The sequence below is a fragment of the Clupea harengus genome, chromosome 1 (assembly GCF_900700415.2).
Source record: "Clupea harengus chromosome 1, Ch_v2.0.2, whole genome shotgun sequence".
Taxonomy (NCBI): Eukaryota; Metazoa; Chordata; class Actinopteri; order Clupeiformes; family Clupeidae; genus Clupea; species Clupea harengus.
The window spans coordinates 25299643-25320038 of record NC_045152.1 but is presented as its reverse complement, the minus strand read 5'-3'; the positions used below and the strand labels follow the sequence as shown (position 1 = coordinate 25320038).

At 39.4% G+C, this 20396-nt stretch overlaps 1 protein-coding gene across 2 annotated transcripts; it reads left to right on the top strand.

Annotated features, from left to right (window-relative positions):
- The first annotated feature begins 7369 nt into the window (after nucleotides 1–7369).
- On the top strand, nucleotides 7370–19083 carry papss1 (3'-phosphoadenosine 5'-phosphosulfate synthase 1). 2 transcript variants are annotated; one of them, XM_031573293.2, is made up of 12 exons: nucleotides 7370–7502; nucleotides 8092–8206; nucleotides 8369–8604; nucleotides 9108–9246; nucleotides 10035–10153; nucleotides 11316–11429; nucleotides 11793–11904; nucleotides 13119–13324; nucleotides 13619–13754; nucleotides 15176–15444; nucleotides 16413–16642; nucleotides 17219–19083. In XM_031573293.2, exons 1-12 carry the CDS (start codon nucleotides 7500–7502, stop codon nucleotides 17373–17375), a joined length of 1836 nt encoding a protein of 611 aa, XP_031429153.1. In that variant the 5' UTR covers nucleotides 7370–7499; the 3' UTR covers nucleotides 17376–19083. The 2 variants fall into 2 exon arrangements, with proteins under 2 accessions (XP_031429153.1, XP_012681174.2); XM_012825720.3 differs by having other exon boundaries at nucleotides 7370–7720.
- Nucleotides 19084–20396: the final 1313 nt, after the last annotated feature.

Below are 20396 nucleotides of genomic sequence, written 5' to 3'. Positions count from 1 at the left end.
ATTAGATTCAAGTGTTATCAGTACCAACTCAAACTGAAGTCCAATAGCCCAGAAGTCCCTAACTCCTGCCCGCTATAATTGAGGGTCGACTATGCCTCTCCCAAAGCGCCGAACCAGACAAAAGCCGAGAAAAAATTGCGAGAGGAAACGGGGATGCCCAAGCGAGAGCGGTTTAACTGCCATTAAGTGCGCGGGAGAGATTAGATTGAACTGCGCGATAGGGGTTTGATTTAAGTGGGTGGTGAACACAATAAAACATTGCAGATGATTTGATTTGCAAGCTCCATACAGAAAGTCCAGATCCGTCAATTAAGCCTAGATCTAATAGGGGACAACAGTGCTGCTCCTTGATATTACTTATTTTACTCTGGTGGCAGTAGGCATAGGCTACTTGCACACACACTGCGTCTTAGTTCACTCAGAGTGTATTTTGTTTGTTAAAATCTCAGAGCATTCTACTTATAATGTGTGTGTGTGAGATATGAAAATGTATTTGTACTAATAATGTATCATTTAATGCATAGGCGGAGATCCCGGGGGGGGACGGGGGGGACGTGTCCCCCCCTACCATAAAGTTGTCCCCCCCAACAATCATTGAAAACTAAAAAAAATATATATATTTTTTGATATTTTTTTTTTTTATAAAAATACGACGACACAAGCGGTGCTAATTATAGACGTAAAAAAATGTGTTTTTAAGTGTTGAAAAATCATGTTCCCCCTATTCCTCAAAGTGGTTTGGTTCACATGCTGTTTCCAACGGGCAGGGCTACCGGCAGCTCCGTGTTTCAGTTAATCAGCCCAGTAGCCTACACGGTCAGATTGTCAGACTGTTTCCTCCTCTGTCCCCTGTCGCTGCCGCTTTGATACACGATATGTAAAGAGATTTACCTCATTCTCGAACGCAGTAAGAACATGTAAAGAAGAAGTTGTTTTCTAAACTCCATTTATGAAGTTCCAATCGGTATGCACAAGTATAGACCTAATCAGAATGTTTGTAAACAAAGGTTGCCAAGGTACTTCCGGGTGGCTAACTGTCATCCTGTCACACTGTCAACAGTTGTTAGTATAGTAGCATAGCATAGTAGTTTATAGTTGTTCTGCCTCTAGGCATTTAATTTGAATTGTCGAATTTGTAAAAATTTCAGTTTCATCCAGACTTTGATTTTGACGTTGTAATTTTGAGCAAGTATTTTGAGGAAGTAGGCAGGTAAAATTGTTCAGAATAATGTAGAAACGGCAGGCTGACGGTCATTACACCGGAGAGATTCCTTATTACAGGTTGATTCCCCAGCAGAGGCATCGCTGTATCTTGTTATAACTAAGTTAATTTCATTGTTTAAAACGTAGTTATAATGCTAAAAAAGGCAATGTTAAAACGTGGATGCTATTAGGAAATGTTAACAGTTAGCTTAACATGTGCTTTCTTTACTTCATGGAACTAGGTGACTTGGCTAATTGCAACATTTAGCTTTTTGTGTTCTAGTTTACTCTTTCACCCTTTGATCACTTGAATTTATTGTCGTGGATTCAGTACAATTTGAAGAATAAATCTGCAAACAAGAATACAAGACATTCTTCATCTTTATGAATATAAGAGAGTTTAGCTCGCTGTCTAGTTGAAGTTATCACACCTCAACGAGGACAGTACAATAGTAGTTAATTTACGAATCGATTAACGTCATGCCGAAGACGTGTTGTGTTTGGGGTTGTAATACCAGATGTACCAAGGAATGTAAAGAATTAGGTTTAGGCTTTTTTTCCGTTTTCCCACGGTAAAATCTAAATCGACCCAACAGAAAATCTGGATACAGAGACTAAGACAGGTGGATAACGCTAGCACAGATCCAGCCTTAGTACGTTTACCGGGCGGTCTCGTTGCATCTAACGGTACCAAACTGTGGACAGGCTGGCAACCAACCACTCATGACCGGATTTGCGGAAGACATTTTCTCACAGGTCATTTATAAAACGTTTTTGTTGGGTAGCATAATGTTAGCATAACGTTGGGTAGCATATCGTGCAAGCTTGCTAGCGTGAGAATGCTAGTCCCGTTGTTGTAAATAAACAAACCACACACAGTGGCGTGATCTGGCTTGGCTATGATACGGTTACTTAATCTTTTTTTATAATGCAGGTCGGCCAAACCCTGCTGATCACACTGATTTTGCCCAATCACAACACCTGGGACCTGAGTTAGCTAACTCCAGTCCAACCACATCTGCTAAGAGAGCACAAACCCTCAAAACTGCTCATCTACAATACAATGACAAAGTTTTCAATACTGCCAATAAGATAGATAGATATGTACTTTATTAATATCTGTATGGAAACATTCTTGTGTCCAGACAGATAGCTGGAAAGCTACAAACAGTCCTGAAAATTGTTCATCGTTAAGTTGGATATTGTAGCGATCTCAGTCACTACGAGTTTGATACAATAAACCATTACAATATGACCGTTACTCGCTAACAAATATCAACAGCAACGACATCGGGAACGTCTCTTTTTTCAGTTCACAAGATCATACTCATAAAACGTGTTGTTATCATATTCACAATTATGAATAAACGTGTTTGTAGCCTGGTTAAATTACATGGAAAATCCTGTTGGTTTGTTAAGGTTTACTATGGGCAGGGGCGACGTTAGCCACCCGGAAGTAAGTTATTTGTTGTTGTGACGTCACGTTGAATTGTCGTATACATAAGCTTATTCATGGATTGGCATGACAACGTGAACGTTTGCCGATAACACACGCATGCCGGTAATTAACACAGTTAAGATAGCTAGCTAAGTCTAGGACAATGTCCTGTCAGGGCAGGTTCATGCTAGTTAATAAACGTAGGTCTACATCTCAGTGCCTCTCCAGATTTGTTAAATTATCTGAAGTTAAATTAATGTCATCTTTTTGTGCGGTCCATGAACTATGCTGGTATAGTAATATGGAGTGACAGTGGCGTATGAGGTAGAGAAGTCGTATTGTAATCAAAAGGTTGCAAGTTCGATTACCTGGTGAGCTGTTTTATAACTTATTTTGAGCATCAAGTTCTCTTGAACTTTGGACTTTATTTGTCTGTGAATAGATATTTCGTGTTAGTACATTTAATGCTGTTTAGATAATTCTAAAATGACTTCGAATTTCTGTTTGTAAATGTGATAAGAGAATTCGGTATTTAGCAGTTTATGCTAGCTCTCGTGAAAGCAATTTTTTCATGTCCCCCCCCCGGAATTACACTCTGAAATTTGACCATGTATTGTCCCCCTCTACAATGAAATGGGATCTCCGCCCCTGATTGAATGTCAAAGCAACAATATGCAACTATTTGCCACTTTTGCACTTTTTACGTAGCCTATGTTTTTAATAGCAACTATTTTTTTTAGCTATCATCTTCAAATTCATATGGTCACGTGAAGGACCTATAAACACTCTTGTGGTTCCCACTATCCGCCCAGGATAGTCTAAAATAATTAATTTTTACAGCAGATATCGCCAAGTAAGACACCATTTCACATACCAACAAGATTGTATCAGTCCCAAATGTGCTGTTGTTAGTTTTTGCAAGGTTTTGGCAGGCCTGTAGTTGTAGTTATCTTGCTAGTTTTCCAGGAAAAAACACAAACGTTTTAATTTCGAAATACTGCTGCAAATCATAGTATTGTATCAAATAAAATTGAACGAGTAAATAGATGCACTTCATGTCTAAGGTCCACCTGTTGCCCCTTCACAAGAAATGCGTGACTGCCTCTGCTTAATACTGTTGAATGAAAATATCAACGCTAATTCTAGGAATCCAAACAAAGCAACCAAAACAAAGGCACATGTCCACCACTTGTTTTTATTTATTTATTCTTTAATTACTCATTACAATATTCTGTCTCTTGTGGGTGTGGTACTGGTTCTCTGTAATTTGGAACTTGATCCCTCCTGCTCACGCTCTCTCGATCACCTTCAGCATCTCTCGCGTACAACCGTTTCCTCTTGCAATGTTTGCTCGGCTTTTGTCCGGTTTGGACCTTCATAGTTTCTATAAGCTACATTGCACATACATGATAGGATTCGAGGACCCTACATACTTGTCGCCTCTAGGTTTTAGGTTTGTCAGCAGACAGGCTCCCCATAAAGTCCGTGTATTTGTGTACTTACAATCATGTTCTATAGGCTACCCTACTATTAAAAAAAACCTCATAAATTATAAAAACAAATTGACCTTGCAGTACGCCTACACTGACTTGCAGTCGTGGATGTATTGTTACAGCGGCAACACGAGGTAGATCTGGTAATGCTACTCATTATCAACAGAGTTGGTTTCAGCTTTTCCATATGTTTAATTTTACAAGAGCATAAAGTAGCCTAATATAGATGTAGGAGTTATACTTGGAACTGAAAAACATTAAAGATTACGATAACCACAATAGTTTATATTTCATGTCAGATTTGATGGTCGGAAGACATTGAAAGAGAAGCTGATTCAGTTTTATATCAGTGATATATGATCTTCACAGTATTTATGGGTAGTGTAGTACTGATACTTAACGACCAAAGAAGACAAAGGAGTGCTGGCTGTCGTGGGCTTTACTCCACTGTCACCATGAGCATTTATGGGGTCACCGGGGACTTAGAAAGTATTCAGTGACATACCAAATATATACATACTTTCACACAATTAGCAAAATTTACAAATAATCTGCAGGCCAGAAACAGAAAGTGTGGATGGGCTAAATGAGCTTGACTGTGTGCAGTAGTAGAGAAGGGCATGGTATATGAAAAGCATAACCTGTCCTGAGACCTAAAGTCTCAATCGACTTCCGAGGTGCTCCACAGAGCAACCAGACATATCAAATCAAACTCCAGGACTGACTGATGTTGGCCTATCTTAGAGCTCAGCTCTACTGCAGTAGGTCTATCACTTTGGCCAAGACTGGACTTTAAAGGATGTGCAGGACTTTAAAACCATTTGAGAGGGGAGGTGGAGGTGAAGGTGTACTGTACAGCCTTTTAGTCCACCTCAACAACAGACTGGACTGGAAAGACAACCCAGAGGCTGTCTACAGTGAATACTTGAGGATGCCTAGGTCATAGATTGTGCTCAGCAACATGTTGCAAATCTTTTACCAAGCTGTTGTGCTGAGTGCAATATTCTTTGCTTCTGTCTTCTTAGTTGGTTACATTTGACCTGCCTCACTGTTTTATTCATTATCTGAAGTGGTTGCTCTTTACCTTATCACCTTTCTTGTGACTCACTCCAATTACAATCTCATTTGAATATTATTTCACCAAGCAGAAGATTGGCAGGCAGGACAGAGGACAGAGAGGGGGGGGGGGGGGGGTAACTTCACGGAGGTCTTCTACACGCCATTCCATTGTGTAAGAAAACGTACGGTGTCCACCAGGTGCCAGTAGCTACTTCCAAAATGATGTCATCGTCTATGAGATGCCTATAAGATCACATCCTGGTCTACAACACTTCTCAAATAATGTTATTCTGTGATAAAAGCTATTCCTAACGGCCTATCCCACCTGAGTCCCCTGCAATTTCAAGAAGTATTAAGGATAGAACCCCTCTTGTTTGTAAATGGTATAGACATTATGGATAATAAATGCAACAATAAACACATATGTAACACATTTTTGGAAAAAAGGATTTTTTTATTTTTATTTTGGAATAACATCTTGGTTAATATTTGTAAGTGATTTTTTAAAAGATATGTTTTCTGTGTACAGCACATTTGGTGTGTTTTTACTGCCAGTTCAAAGGAATAATCCGAATACTTCCTCAGCCAGGAAGGAGCACAGGAAAGTCGGGTCACAAAATCATGAGACAGGACAGGCCCTGGATTAAGAGAGATTTGCTACTACTACTACTATTGCTACTACTGTCATTAAATGCCATGTTTCATGTTTTAATCTGATCCATTTTTCTTGCTGGTGGAACATCATTTTTCTCGTTAAGATGGTGTTTGTGGGAGTGGTGGGGTTAGTTGGTTCTTCGGCTGTGCTTGCATATCTGTCGCCGCACGTGGGCTGCAATTTGGGCGAAATTAGTCCAATCAGCCAATTTGGACCCAACCATTGACGCGGGGGAGTCCAAGTCTCTTTCTTCCGCTCCTGCAGGGCAACACGAGTCAGATTCTGACACAATTCCTGTGTGACACGATGGGAAAGGGGGCAATTTCACCTTTTCACAATATCCTTGTATAACGCTACTGAAATAAATGTTTCCCCCATACCCAAATAAATCCAAAGCCTTATATACATACAGATTGTGTAGTCAGTATGTATTAATCAGTGGCGTGCGGCGATAGATATGCAAGCAATGATGAGAAAGGAAACGAGACCCGCCCCGGCTGGAGATGGCATACCGGCGGCTAACCAGAGGAGCTCTGGATGAGGTCCAGCAGCCGGAGGACAATCGACCGGAGACTGGTGCCAGAGCTCCTGTAACGAGCAAATAATGTTATTCTGTGATAAAAGCTATTCCTAACGGCCTATCCCACCTGATGAAGAGTCCCCTGCAATTTCAAGAAGTATTAAGGATAGAACCCCTCTTGTTTGTAAATGGTATAGACATTATGGATAATAAATGCAACAATAAACACATATGTAACACATTTTTTGGAAAAAAGGATTTTTTTATTTTTATTTTGGAATAACATCTTTACAGACATTGACTGGCAAAGAGCATGACTTTTGCCATACAAATTCTGTACTATTTATAACATTAAACAAGTACACGTTCAAATTGTATGCGATATATGTGTAACAAATTGAAAATAAATATTGAAAATAAATGTACCTTCTGTAATAATGAAACTGTAATCTTTAATCTTTAACTCATCTGTTTTATCATTGCTTATGTTCACCTACCTTTTGGACTGGATGGATTTTGAAATATATATTGTGTAAAACAAAAGTTTATGTCAAAATTAATTGTAAAAAGTGTCCCCTTATTTTGATCACAAGAATGATAAAATTGAATTCATAATTAATCTGTTGATTCTATTTGGCAAATTTCATATCTACAAATGCAGATTTGCAAAAGTAACCCCCACTTTTACCAGATTGTCATGTGCATTTGTAGAATACATTAAAACACTGGATATCATAAACACATTAAAAAGTAACACAACTATCAAAATATATAAAGAACTCTTCAAAGAAGAAGAATATCATCTTTTCCCCTTGCTATATCGGATTTTTGTTTCCAATGTATGTAATGTATCTGTCCCAAATGTTTTTAAACTTATTTAATGTACTATTTTATTTTATATTGCTACATGACTGGCTGATATGCTGAGCACTTGTCTTATATTTTGTAAAAAATCAAATAAAAAATACTCCTTGAACCATCCGCTTTCCGTACATCCAGTTGCGTTTCTCGCTTCGGGTAGTTCTGTGAATACGTTGGATAACCTGACAAATACGCAATCATTCTAGTATAGTGGCGTAAAGGGAACGGGAATTCCGAGGGGAACGGAATCGGGTGCTTCACCAGTCTGTTATGGTAAAGAGGTTTCGTGTTCGGTAGTTGGTTACTGTCATTGGTCAACAGCCAGGTCTGTTCATTCATACTGAGTCTCATAAATCGGGGTTAAAACAGGATAACTTATAACTTACGTCATCTAGCTTTCGTAACGATATAACAACAGTGATCAGACAGATATGGAAATATCGGGGAGTTCGGTGAAAAAGCAAAAATTGAACAATGTTCCTGAAAATTGGGTAGGTTTACTATGCCATGTTATTTTTCATGTGGACAGGCAGCCTGGCTTAGGCTATTTGTGCCAAGTTAAGCTAATAAGCTAACGTTAAAATGCAAAAGCAGCCAATTTTGTTCAGTACGAACATTAAGGAGTACGAATCAACCCTAGCTTAGTTGTTTTGATATTACAGAGCAACCACTATGTCGCGTCTGACTGGACAAAATAATGTTAGGCAGGCACCTAACGTTAGCTTATTAGCTAAGGTATCTTGACAACGATACACAGTTATCTAGCTTAGTAATCGGTTAGCTATCAGAGCTATAACGATATAACTGTTCAGTCAACACCGCTTTGATCATCTGTATTAATAAATACATATATTTGCTCTAGGGGATGCAACGAGCAACGAATGTTACCTACCAAGCCCACCATGTAAGCAGAAATAAACGTGGACAAGTTTTAGGAACTCGTAGAGGATTTCGTGGATGTACAGTTTGGCTTACAGGTAAAATTAACGTTGGAATGGTCATAACTTGACGTTATCCCATGCATTATCATATACCATATTGTTGACAATTGCTAGGAGGTTTTGCACTCACTCAAGACATTCTGCCATTTAACGATTACAAACTGTCTATACTAATTAAAAAGTAATCTCCATCCTCAGGCCTGTCTGGAGCTGGAAAGACCACAGTCAGTATGGCTTTAGAAGAGTACCTGGTATGTCATGGCATGCCTTGCTATTCACTGGATGGAGATAACATTAGACAGGGCCTGAATAAGAACTTGGGTTTCAGCCCTGAAGACCGAGAGGAGAACATTCGGCGCATAGCAGAGGTCGCGCGACTGTTCGCCGACGCCGGTCTGGTTTGTATCGCCAGCTTCATCTCCCCCTACAGCAGAGTGAGTAACACCACATGACATGTTTGTTTATTTATTTTTTGCGCAAATTGCCACTATGGTGCTGGCGGTTGAATCAGAACAGGAAGCATACAATTGTGTACCCGAGACAGTTGGGGTGTTCGGGGCTTGCTCCCTGGAAGAAAGTTTTGAAAAATAAGCCTTAAAATGGTGACATTTGCGGAATTTTGGGGGAACAAACGGACTTAAAAATAATGAGACTAACACTCAAGCAGATTCAAGGTATCATGTTTGACTGCATTTAAGCATTACATGATCATGCTCCTAACTGTCAAATAGCTGTAGAAAATACTTTTCACCTAGGCTAAATGTGTTGACAATCTCTAGGGTTTGGGGAACGTACCCATAGGAAAATGTTAGTAAGATGGATCTTTGATAGCTAAGGAGACCTAGATGTGATCTCATTATTGTTTCAATTATGTATCAGTTTATGTATCATGTATCGAGGCCTGTTTTATCTAGTTATTCTTACATTATTTCCACAGGACCGGTTAAATGCCAGAAAGATCCATGAAGCAGCTGGGCTTCCCTTCTTCGAGGTGTTTGTTGATGCCCCACTGGATGTGTGCGAGCAGAGAGATGTAAAGGGCCTCTACAAAAAAGCCAGAGCTGGGGAAATCAAAGGTAATTAATAGACATGAGTGTTGAGTGTTATTAGTGAGACCTTGTGATTACAGATATTTTTCTTAACTATTTATACAAAGGGAGAACACACTTGATATATAGATTATAGTAGAGAGGAACTGCCATGCAAATAAGCTGCCTTTCTAGGCACCACCATTACAGCAATGTTAGCCTTGATGAAAGGGATGCGACCACTGGGTGAAGTTTTGAACAAGTCATTTAATAAACCTTTAAGCTTCAGTCATAAACATGAATGTCTAGGGGATATTATGGGCTACTGGTTGAGGATGCAACGCCAGAAATAACGGAGTGAGGTTGGAGAATGGATGTAACGTGTGAATGGAAGAGGATGCGTGTGTGTGAGTGAACTAGTTCATGAGTGAGTGGCAGGTAGAGAGTGGTTGAGTGAACATATTTTAAAGGGGTACGTGATTTATTGTAAGCCAGACAATCTAACACAAGCTGTCTTGTTAAAATGGGCACATTTCAAATTAACCAACATATCAGCAAATCCGGGAGCGTGTTTACCCCTGGTGAAAGGTATTACCCCTGGTAAATAATTCCCCCTTGGCTCTAACATTGGGGTTTCTCCATCATATTAATTCATCTTCCACCAGAAAAAATAAATAAAAATAAAATTCACAATTTGAGGGAACCCCTGATTGATTTGACATGGAATGTTCCATTGTTATGAGCACATACATCCTTAGATTGTCTGGAATTATGGAAAAGTGTGTAGTCTTAAAAGTGTGTTGTCTCTGAAAAAGGCTTATCTTTAATAACTGCAGGCTTTACTGGGATCGACTCTGATTATGACAAACCTGAGGCTCCGGAGCTGGTGCTGAAGACAGACTCCTGCAGTGTGAATGAGTGCATCCAGCAAGTCTTGGACCTCTTGCAGGAGAAGGTACTTTAAGTTAACAGCATTTAGGCTTATAGCCACTGAGTCCATTGCCTTGACCTATGGGGTTTTGGCAGCACATTATACAGTACCTCCCTCATGGTAGCACTCTGTCTGTGAGTATGGCAAGCGGCTTTCCACGTCAGCTTGGTATTGAGTTGCAAATGAGAAGATTGTCTCTGCCTCGATGCAATTTTGGCCTGAAAAATCTTAAAGTGCTTTTGACTGAAGAAAGCATTTATTACCGTATTTTCCTGACTATTAACTGCACTGTATATAAACCACAATACAGTATTTTATGTAATTTTACAAAACCAAACCTGTTTATTGACCGCACCCATTATTAACCGTTTATTCAACATTACATCATCGTGTCACGTAAAACTTAATGCCATGTAGTGCTGGTGCGGGTACTACCAGCCATTTAAAAATTGTACGAAGTAGGGATGGACATTTCAAGTAAAAATACTACACTCTCTCCCTGCACACATACACACCCACACACAATTATAGGCTACCTCATTCCCACTCACAGTGAAAACCATTTATTAAGTGACTCCCCCCCCCTTCATTCACTACATTGTATCAGATGAGTAAGCCCTTGTGGTTGTGATCACATTGAACCCAAGACTGCCTTTTAGAACTAACATCCGCTAGATAACTAGCTATGAATGCCATTTAAACCATTTAAGTTTCCTTAGCTAGCTAGCTAGTTAGCTAGCAGAACAACTAGACAGCCAGAGCAACCAATAAACGTTTGCTGCATAGCAAAGTTTAATTTCTCAAAATCAGCTCACCAATAAAAGGCAGTCTTGGGTTCAATGTGATCACAACCACTTAGATGATGTTCAATGGCTTCACATATACATTCAATCCTGAGTGCAGTAATGGGACACCAATGGAGCAAGGTTATTAGGTTAGTAACACAACTGATTATTGTTTAGAAACAACTTGGATTTTATTAAGTAATTTGTGGGTCGTTATGAGTTGTTACCATGAGTTTTACCCACTCATTACCATTATACTACCCACTTATTATCGATCTGTAAAGTAAAGTGCTACTGAATAATTCATAATTACGGTAATTACTTTATAATATTTAATTTAAGTGGTCATGAACTCATGGACTGTTTCACGAAAGTGTTCCATATGTTGTCATCTTTTCTAGGACATTGTGCCAATTGATGCGTCGTACGAAGTGAAGGAACTTTTTGTGCCTGAGAATAAACTGGATCTGGCCAAAGCAGATGCAGAGACATTGCCAATGCTGAGCATCGGAAAGGTACTGTTTTTGCACAAACATGGCTTTTCCACCACATTAATGAGGCGTTAAGGGGGCAGTAAGTAAGGTGTTTGTCCAAAACAAGAAAGGAAACTAGTGAATAGCATCTAGCCTTCATTGTGGGCACTGATGAAACCTTTTTAAGTGGCAACCCAAGCTGGGAGCAGGTGACATGTAATGCCTTAACATTGAGGTAGCAAATTGGTGGCATACAAATGAAGTGGTTAGGCCGTAACATCTGCTTTATTAAATACAAGCTTTGTGTAAGCTTGTGTAAACTTTACCAAGCTTGGTAGAGACTTTTGCATGCTGGTATCACAATCTCCTTTACAGTGTTGTTCCTTCGATGTTTCACTCACCCAGGTTGACCTGCAATGGGTTCAGGTCCTGGCTGAGGGCTGGGCGACTCCACTTAACGGCTTCATGAGAGAGCGAGAGTACCTGCAGTGTCTTCACTTTGACTGTCTCCTGGATGGTACAGTAAATTATGCGTTTGTATCTCTGAAAATCAGTGTTTCTGTTAGCTGGTAATTACGTGTTTTAGTCTGGTAAAATTTACAAAAATCTGATAGATAGAAAACTTGCCGGTCAAAATATCCGGTTATAATGCTTATACAAAACGTATCCTTAAACAGGACATTTGTGGATTAACCAAAACCAATGAATCAATGAAGTACAGCTTATCGCTTATTTTATTGTTTGAGTATAGACAGGAATGAAAGTCATAAAATGTAGCCGCTGCCTACTCCCATTATACAGCGATGGGTGGGGGTAGGGGGGCATCAGTGGCCAAAGCCTTTGCTGGGTTTGTTTATAACTGTAAATGCTATCACCCTTAAGCAGGGTAGGTAGGCTAATTCACTTCACTGGGGAAGTTCTGTTTGCCCAAACCACGTTTTTTCTGACGTTGACAAATAAATGATTTATAGGATTTCTCATCTTGTAGTGCCTTCGCTTTCACAGCATATGTTTGTGTAAGAAATATGGTTTCAAAACGACCTAGCTAACAACTCGTAATAGTAATCGTCTCAAAATGCTTTAAAGGTTTTACCCGGGCTAAACTATAGTTTCTTTCTTTAGTTTCACGTCTTTAGTTCTTCAGTTTCACTCCTATGGTTGCTAAGCAAGACAGTATGATTTGATTGCATCAAATTAAAATAATATAGTGTCAAGCATGATTGTGCTGCGAAGTGGCAATTGCAAGCTACACTATGGCAGACAGATTTGGACATTATCTATAATAATATTTTTTACTCATGTTGAATTTACATCTAAAAGTCTAAATTATTTGAGGATGTTTGCATTCTTTTGCCAACCTGGATGTACATTATAGGTACATATATATATAGGCTGCATTATATTTGCACTTGTAACATAGATGGATATTGAAACATGCATTGGTAAGTTTCAAATATCATACTGAAAATGTTGATATTCTATCCCCGAAAATAGTTATAAAAGGAAGAAAAATGTGCGCCCTAAAAGTCCATTGTCCATCAATGACACAGAATATGTGTCACATTGAACATATACAAATTCTTTGTACCTACAGAGTACATCAATTTCAAGGATTCTCTTATTTATAGATGTCTTTTGTCTTGTGTGTGTTTCACAAGAAGAATGTATATACACATTATCATTTTTCTGAACTGGAACAGCTATATTCAGATTAATTTAATCTCTCCATAGGTGGCGTGATCAACTTGTCTGTACCCGTGGTCCTGCCTGTCTCCACAACAGACAAAGGCCGTCTAAATGGCTGCACTGCCCTTGCCCTGGTCTATGAAGGCCGCCGCGTGGCCATTCTTCGTAACCCTGAATTCTATGAACATCGCAAGGAGGAGCGCTGTGCCCGCCAGTGGGGCACCACTTGCAAGGACCACCCTTACATCAAGGTCAGAATTAAGAAATACTAGCTTCACAAGTTTTGGACATGATAGTGAAGAGCAGACTGGAAATGACCTTTCCTCACGGGCAGACCTGTATATGGTGTGGAACACTATCGCTATTGCCACAGCTCTTCCAAAACGGTGAACTTTTGAGTGAATCTGATTCTTGGGTACATACACAAATATTGACAACATAAATATTTCCATGTTCAAAGTTTTGCAAGATAGTGTATTAGTGGTACATATTTATTCACAATCCACTGTTTCTTTCTGGTGACTGACAAATTAATAATGTTTCAGATGGTGATGGAGAGTGGAGACTGGTTAGTTGGAGGTGATCTCCAGGTTCTGGATCGCATATATTGGAACGATGGCTTGGATGCATACCGCCTCACTCCTAATGAGCTGAAGCAGAAATTCAAAGAGATGAATGCAGGTATCAGGAGTCTTAAAGTAACACTATGCAACAATTTGACACTTTTTGAGGTATGATTTTATAGGCAACTAGTTTTGGTACTATCCTCAAATTCATTTTGATAGCATATGGAGATGTGAAGGACAGATAAACACCTGTGTCTTTCCCACTAGCCATCTAGGATATGCCCTATGTAGTTCTGTATACCGGGCTGGAATACCTTGCAAAAAACGGAAGAAAAGCTTCCACAGCATGGCATTGCCAGCTATACTGCCAGAAGACACCAGTTAGTGTGTTGGCAAGCTTCTATCAGTGTTAATTGGGCTGTTGGTGGTGTTTGCAAGGTTTTTGCATGCTTTTTAAGTAGTTAGATTGCTAGTTTTGGAACAGAACTCCTTATTGCTGCTTTAACAGCAGTCTCCATCAGCTTAATATGCTTTACAATTTGCTGTTCGTACGTTCTTCAACTTTAGGAAAAAAAAAACATTTCTGACATGGAAAAGCTATAGTGAACAGTTGAAAAAATATGTTATTTGAAGCCCTATTGTGTACATTTTGTTTTGCGATGTGGTGGCCCGTAGAGTTGTGGTGTAGTTCACTTATAGACTACAGTCAAAAATACAAATCATAGTCTTCACATGAATAGCTGTACATGTGCATTTGTTGTCAAGATGAAGGATTTGGAACTGGCTTAGAAGGCAATGATACATGTTTACATACATTTAGTTACAAATACATGTTTACATACATTTAGTGACAAATACATGTTTACATACATTTAGTTACAAATACATGTTTGCACAAGCAATCCACAGAACTCTGAATGGCAGGACACTAAGGTTACCTAATCAGAACAACCAACATCTAGCTATAGCATAGGGAAGCTGACAAGCCTAAAAAAACTTGGAATTCCTCCTGATACAAAGCGATGCAAACTTGGGAGACTAGCTAGACAGCAATTAGCTTACATGACTTACTACCACCACAAATATCCAAGATCTAAGTGGTATCTCAGCTCCAGGATTAGAATCTCTTTGAGCCATTCCAATCTGGACTACACCCTAAGCACAGCACAGAAGCTGCCTTGGTGAAGATAACCAATGCCCTCCTTTGCGCAGCTGTTGCTGGATTTCCTCCCCTTATGCATCCTCCTGGACCTCTTTGTAGCCCTTCACACCATTTCTCACCAGCTTCTCCTAGAACGTCTAGCCAACATTGGAGTTCATGGTAATGTGGTTCACCTCCTACCTCACTGACAGGACACAGTTTGTCCGAATAATGAGCTGTTACGTAGCCCACTGCCTCTCTTCCTCCCAGCATGCTCATCACCTGGTCTCCATGACATCAACTTGTGGATGTGCTTCTCAGACTGTGGCACAGATTTTTTTAAGAAAATGTTAAATGTTAAACACTTCTCTGTTGTAATTTGTCTTATGTTTCAGATGCTGTTTTTGCCTTTCAACTCCGCAATCCTGTTCACAATGGCCATGCATTGCTAATGCAGGACACCCAACGGAAGCTGGTAGAACGTGGATACCGACGTCCAGTGTTATTGCTGCACCCACTTGGTGGTTGGACGAAAGAGGATGACGTCCCTCTGCTCTGGCGCATGCGCCAACATACTGCTGTACTGGAGGACGGTGTCCTAGACCCTGCGTCAACCGTTGTTGCCATCTTCCCCTCCCCAATGATGTATGCTGGACCAACTGAGGTAAATAGTCTATTTGGACTGAGATACAAAGCCACTGAATATAATCATTTCTCATGAATATAATCATCATCAGTTTTCTTGCACTTGCCTCATTGTACAACTAATCAGTATTCTGTCACCCCTGAGAGATTCCTAATATCATTTGTCTAGAAATCATGGCTGTAGACAATAGAAATTAAACATAGCATATAAGTTATGGAAACAAGAGGACATGCATTTGTTTGAGATGATCTTTACATGGATACAACCGTGGTTGAGCATAATTGTATGCAATGCAAGGCCTGTAACAACAGGATTTGATAAATCATAGGCATCAATGTAATATGCAAAAACCTGAAAGAATTATTCATAGGAGATTAGTAGTAATGAACTTATCAAACCATATGTACTGGGGAACCTGTCAAGGGGAAGCTCATGTTTTTGCATCATTTGACCTCAAGGGATGCTGCAATAAGGAAAAATGTGTTTTTGCTAATAACTGTAAAAAAAACCCTTAAAAAATTGTTTTTGTCTCTGGTAAAACCGTCGAAGGTCCCAAGGTCGGCACAAGACAACTTGGATTTTATGAAAAAGTACAAAAAAAAGAGAGGACAGTGTCTATGGGATTCACAACCTGCAATCATGTAATGTATACTAGCATATGTCTGCAGTGCGCATTGTAGCACATCGTTTCATAGCAAAACAAACTACTTTATGTACAAATACAACCATCTACGCAGTTTGGTCCACCACGTTATTTTTTTGGGTATTACCAAACAAGCAACGCAACGGAACCACAATTCAGTTCGGCAACGGATGACGTCACCCCATTCAAATTGAACAACGGACTGTGTGACAAGTCACTTATCACACAGTCCACACCTCCTGTCCCAAATGGCCATCTGGAACAATGTTTTTTAGCCTCCCTTTTACCCGAACAAAACTAATTTGACCATCAGTATTTTAACCAAAACCTCTTGTCTGTACAGGTGCAGTGGCACTGCAGAGCAAGAATGGTGGCAGGTGCAAACTTCTACATTGTTGGTCGCGACCCTGCAGGCATGCCTCATCCGTCTACAGGAAAGGACTTGTATGATCCTACACATGGGGCTAAGGTTCTCACCATGGCACCGGGCCTCATCTCTTTGGAGATTGTCCCTTTTAAAGTGGCTGCTTACAACAAGGTGAAGAAAAGCATGGACTTCTATAACTCCCAGAAGTAAGGAACTTTCCCTCATATTTATATTGTTACACAGTCGCATGTTGAAATTAGATAGCAATTCATAATTTGGTATAAAGTTTTAGTATTACTTTTAATGAAACAAGTCCTAAATGACACGCAGAACAACCCACCAGACTCTTGCTTGCGGGACACTTTATGAGTTGCCGATGTTGAAATTATATTTTTTGTTTAGTATTTCTATTTTAGCGAAGTCCACTCATTTCTATTTATTCTGTTTATTGCTACAGTGTAATGGACCTAGTTACTTACTCAGTCTATAATCTAAAGATTGTTTTCTGCCTAAAACCTGTTCTTCCATTCATTTGATTACCGTGTGGATAGCCAATGAGACTGCAACAAGATCCTGAAAACAGTTGCCATTTTAGAATATGAGAAATGATACAAAGGGAGTAAAAAAAATCTGTAAATCTTGCTGCTGCTTAAGGCATTTAAGTGATCGGCTATGTGTATATTTCACATTTTACATATAAATAAGAATGCTTAACCTATACGCCTTAATGAATTAACTACACATACTCTCCACCACACTGACAGCCACCTTATGTGTTGCAGCCATCAAGACTATGACTTCATCTCAGGAACACGGATGAGAAAGATGGCCCGTGAGGGTCAGAATCCACCCGATGGCTTCATGGCCCCTAAAGCTTGGAATGTTCTAAAGGAGTACTACAAGTCTCTAGAGAAAGATAAGGCGGTGGATACGGCCTAAGGATGGACAGCAATAACACTGGGAACTCATCATCCCATCTCTGAAAGCTAGTCAACCTACTAGACCACACAGTAGATGTGCTGACCTCTTGTGGTAGCTTGTGCTGTAGCTTGCATTTCATACTGCAAACTCTCCTTCTCCCTTTCAAGTCTTCACTTGAAATGATGTTCTTCATCTATGACGTAGAAAAACCTAAAGTAAGGACAGTACCTGCCAGAAGCAAATATTTTAACTTAAATGTCATAATGAGGAAATCGTTAGAAATATCATCATTATATCATTAGGAATATTTATTGAGTCATTGCCAGTATTTTAAAATGTCTACACATGGGATCAAATGAACAAATGCTATTCAGTTGTTAAAATGATTTAGTATTATTGAATCTGAGCTCATTTAGAATGAGCTCTGTGTAACGTCATAGTCAAGCATGGTATTTATTACATTGGATTGGATTGGATTCAATTTATTGTCATTGCACAGAGTACAGGTACAGAGGCAACGAAATGTAAAGAACATGCTGCTGTAAGATCAAACATCTCTCTGCAGTTCCCACCTTGGTTGCATACGGCTTCATCCAGCACTCTGCAGTGATGCATGCTGGGTTTAACACAATGCATCTTGGTTCGACATTTTGACCGACTATCGTCAGCGTTGTGTAACGGCACCATGACGCACATGACAGTAAAGCGGAGGCTGGCGTTTTTGAAGTCGAACAGCTCCATTTTCTCTTGGTCCGCTGCATGAGCATCAGAACGTCCCTCATTGGCTGGAATCTTCCATGACAAAAATGATATGTGTTTCCTCATGCTAGAATTTGTGAATAGTTTTAAACATTAAGAAATATGTGCGTCTCATGTGATTTCTGCAACAGTGGCACTGGGAAACCTTTCATTACCCTTTTATGTTATGCTATAGTATAGGTTCAAGATGTGCAGAAAACACTCAACTCTTTATGTGATCTGCAGTGCTGACCTGTTCAATGTACCTCAACAATGATTTATTAGTTATTTATTATTATCAGTCATTAGGTTTGTGTTATTGAAAAGTAAAGGGGAATTTCAACTGTATTCACTACAAACAAAAATATGGAACACAATTCCGTGAGGTCTCCCGTTAGTCACGTCAGTTGCAAACTGAAACGGGACGGAGAAACTGCCCTTTTCTTTTCCAATTCCCACCTGAGACCGGCAGTTCACGTTTACCATCATGTCAGCCGAAGTCTACTGTTCAGCATCAACCAAAGTTGGCAACAGTCTCCCAGAGGCAGGTGTATCATGCCACGTGGCTTTGTTTTGTGTGAAAACATGGTGGAAGGCAGTGACAGTGCTCCAGAAATGTTTCAGCCTTCTAAAGCTGAGAATCGGGTCCGGACATTGTTAGTGTGATTGCTCAAGCACACTATTGGTCTTTTTGAATTTTTATTTATTTTTATTTATTCTTATTTCACCTGTTTTTGGCACTGATTCTGCTCATTTTTAGTCTTCTAATAGGTCCTCTTCAAAGCCAGTCATCTAATTATTATTTACCTTTTTTTACACTTAAAGCATGGTGAATGTGTGTGTTTGGTCTGCTACTGTTGAGCAATCACACTTTGCATTTCCTTTCCTTTCTATTTTTCCTGATTTATTTCTCACTCCCCATGTTTGTCTGTATCAAAAGATACTCTATACTGTCTCACTCTCTTTAATAAATTAGAATTACCCCTCATATTATGTTGTATTTCATTTTATTTGCATACCTTTTTATCTTGGTCATTCATTTTAATCGTTTGTATTTGGTCATACCTTTTTAATCTTATGTACTTGATTGTAGTCTGTCAATCTACCATACATTTGTATTATATTATTTCGGTAATTCCATTCCAAGTGCTCTCTGTGTATTTTACATTATATAGATTTTATCTTACATTTTTTCTTTTGCAAGTAGTGGTATTTCCTTCAGGAAATGCAAATCTAGTTCTTCCTATTATTACTTTTCCAAAAAAGGGAGCAGCAAAAACCGTAGGTCGTACGTCACGCCAAATCTTGACCATAGATCAAATCAAATCAATGCATCTTCTCACACAAGTGAAATAACATATTTTTGCCTGAAGGGTGCACTATGATAAGCAAATCAGTATGGGTTAGTGTTAATTGAATAATTGACAACTGATTGTGCTCCCAATTACTGCTGATTCATTTCAGGTGTGTGTGTCATGTGACTGTCTATAAAAGCTGATGCACCTGCACAAAATAAATTGATTGAGTGTTCTCAGAACTTGCATCCAGTCTCGGTATGTTATTTGTCCTCCCAAAGTTTATATATTTTGAGTCTATATATCTAGCAGTCAAGCTCTGTTTAACAGTTAGAACAATTTTTCCCCTCCGATTCCTTGAAAGCTCATGAATCAAACACACCTATTCCCGCCAACTAACCTTCCCCGTCATTCCAAAAAAATATAAACTAAAATCGGCTCCTCCAAGATTTACAAACCATGCTTTTTTCCGATTTTTGATGTCAGCCCGTTTCAGGTTAAACGTCAACCAAATTTGAGGGTGTGGTCCCAAGTCCCGTCCCTTAAGTTAGGTTTTCTTTATTTTATCATATACACATATGAACATAAGATAACATGTATAAAAACAAGTATGTACACACACAGTAACTGTCAAATAAAGTGTGAATGGGTCTCTCTCTCTCTCTCTCCCTCTTTCACAAACAAAAAACAACATTCACCCCCAGTCATATTCAGTTTTCCCAAATGATTAAGTAAGGGGTGTCATGTATTCCGACTAGAATGTATTTAACGGGATGCTGTGGAGCGCGAGCCTCCGCAAGAGGTGTGTGAGGTCTCATGCCAGTTAACCTGGCTAGGAACTCATCCTTGCTATCTCGAGCTTAGGGAACCATCTTAACAGTTGGTAGTTACTAGCATGTGTAATATGAACTCTTTTTAATATGAAGTGAATATGAACTTGTGTTAATAGGAAGCTGCACAGGGGCTCAGAGGGTTTCTACCCATCATTAACTATCCTAGCTATCTC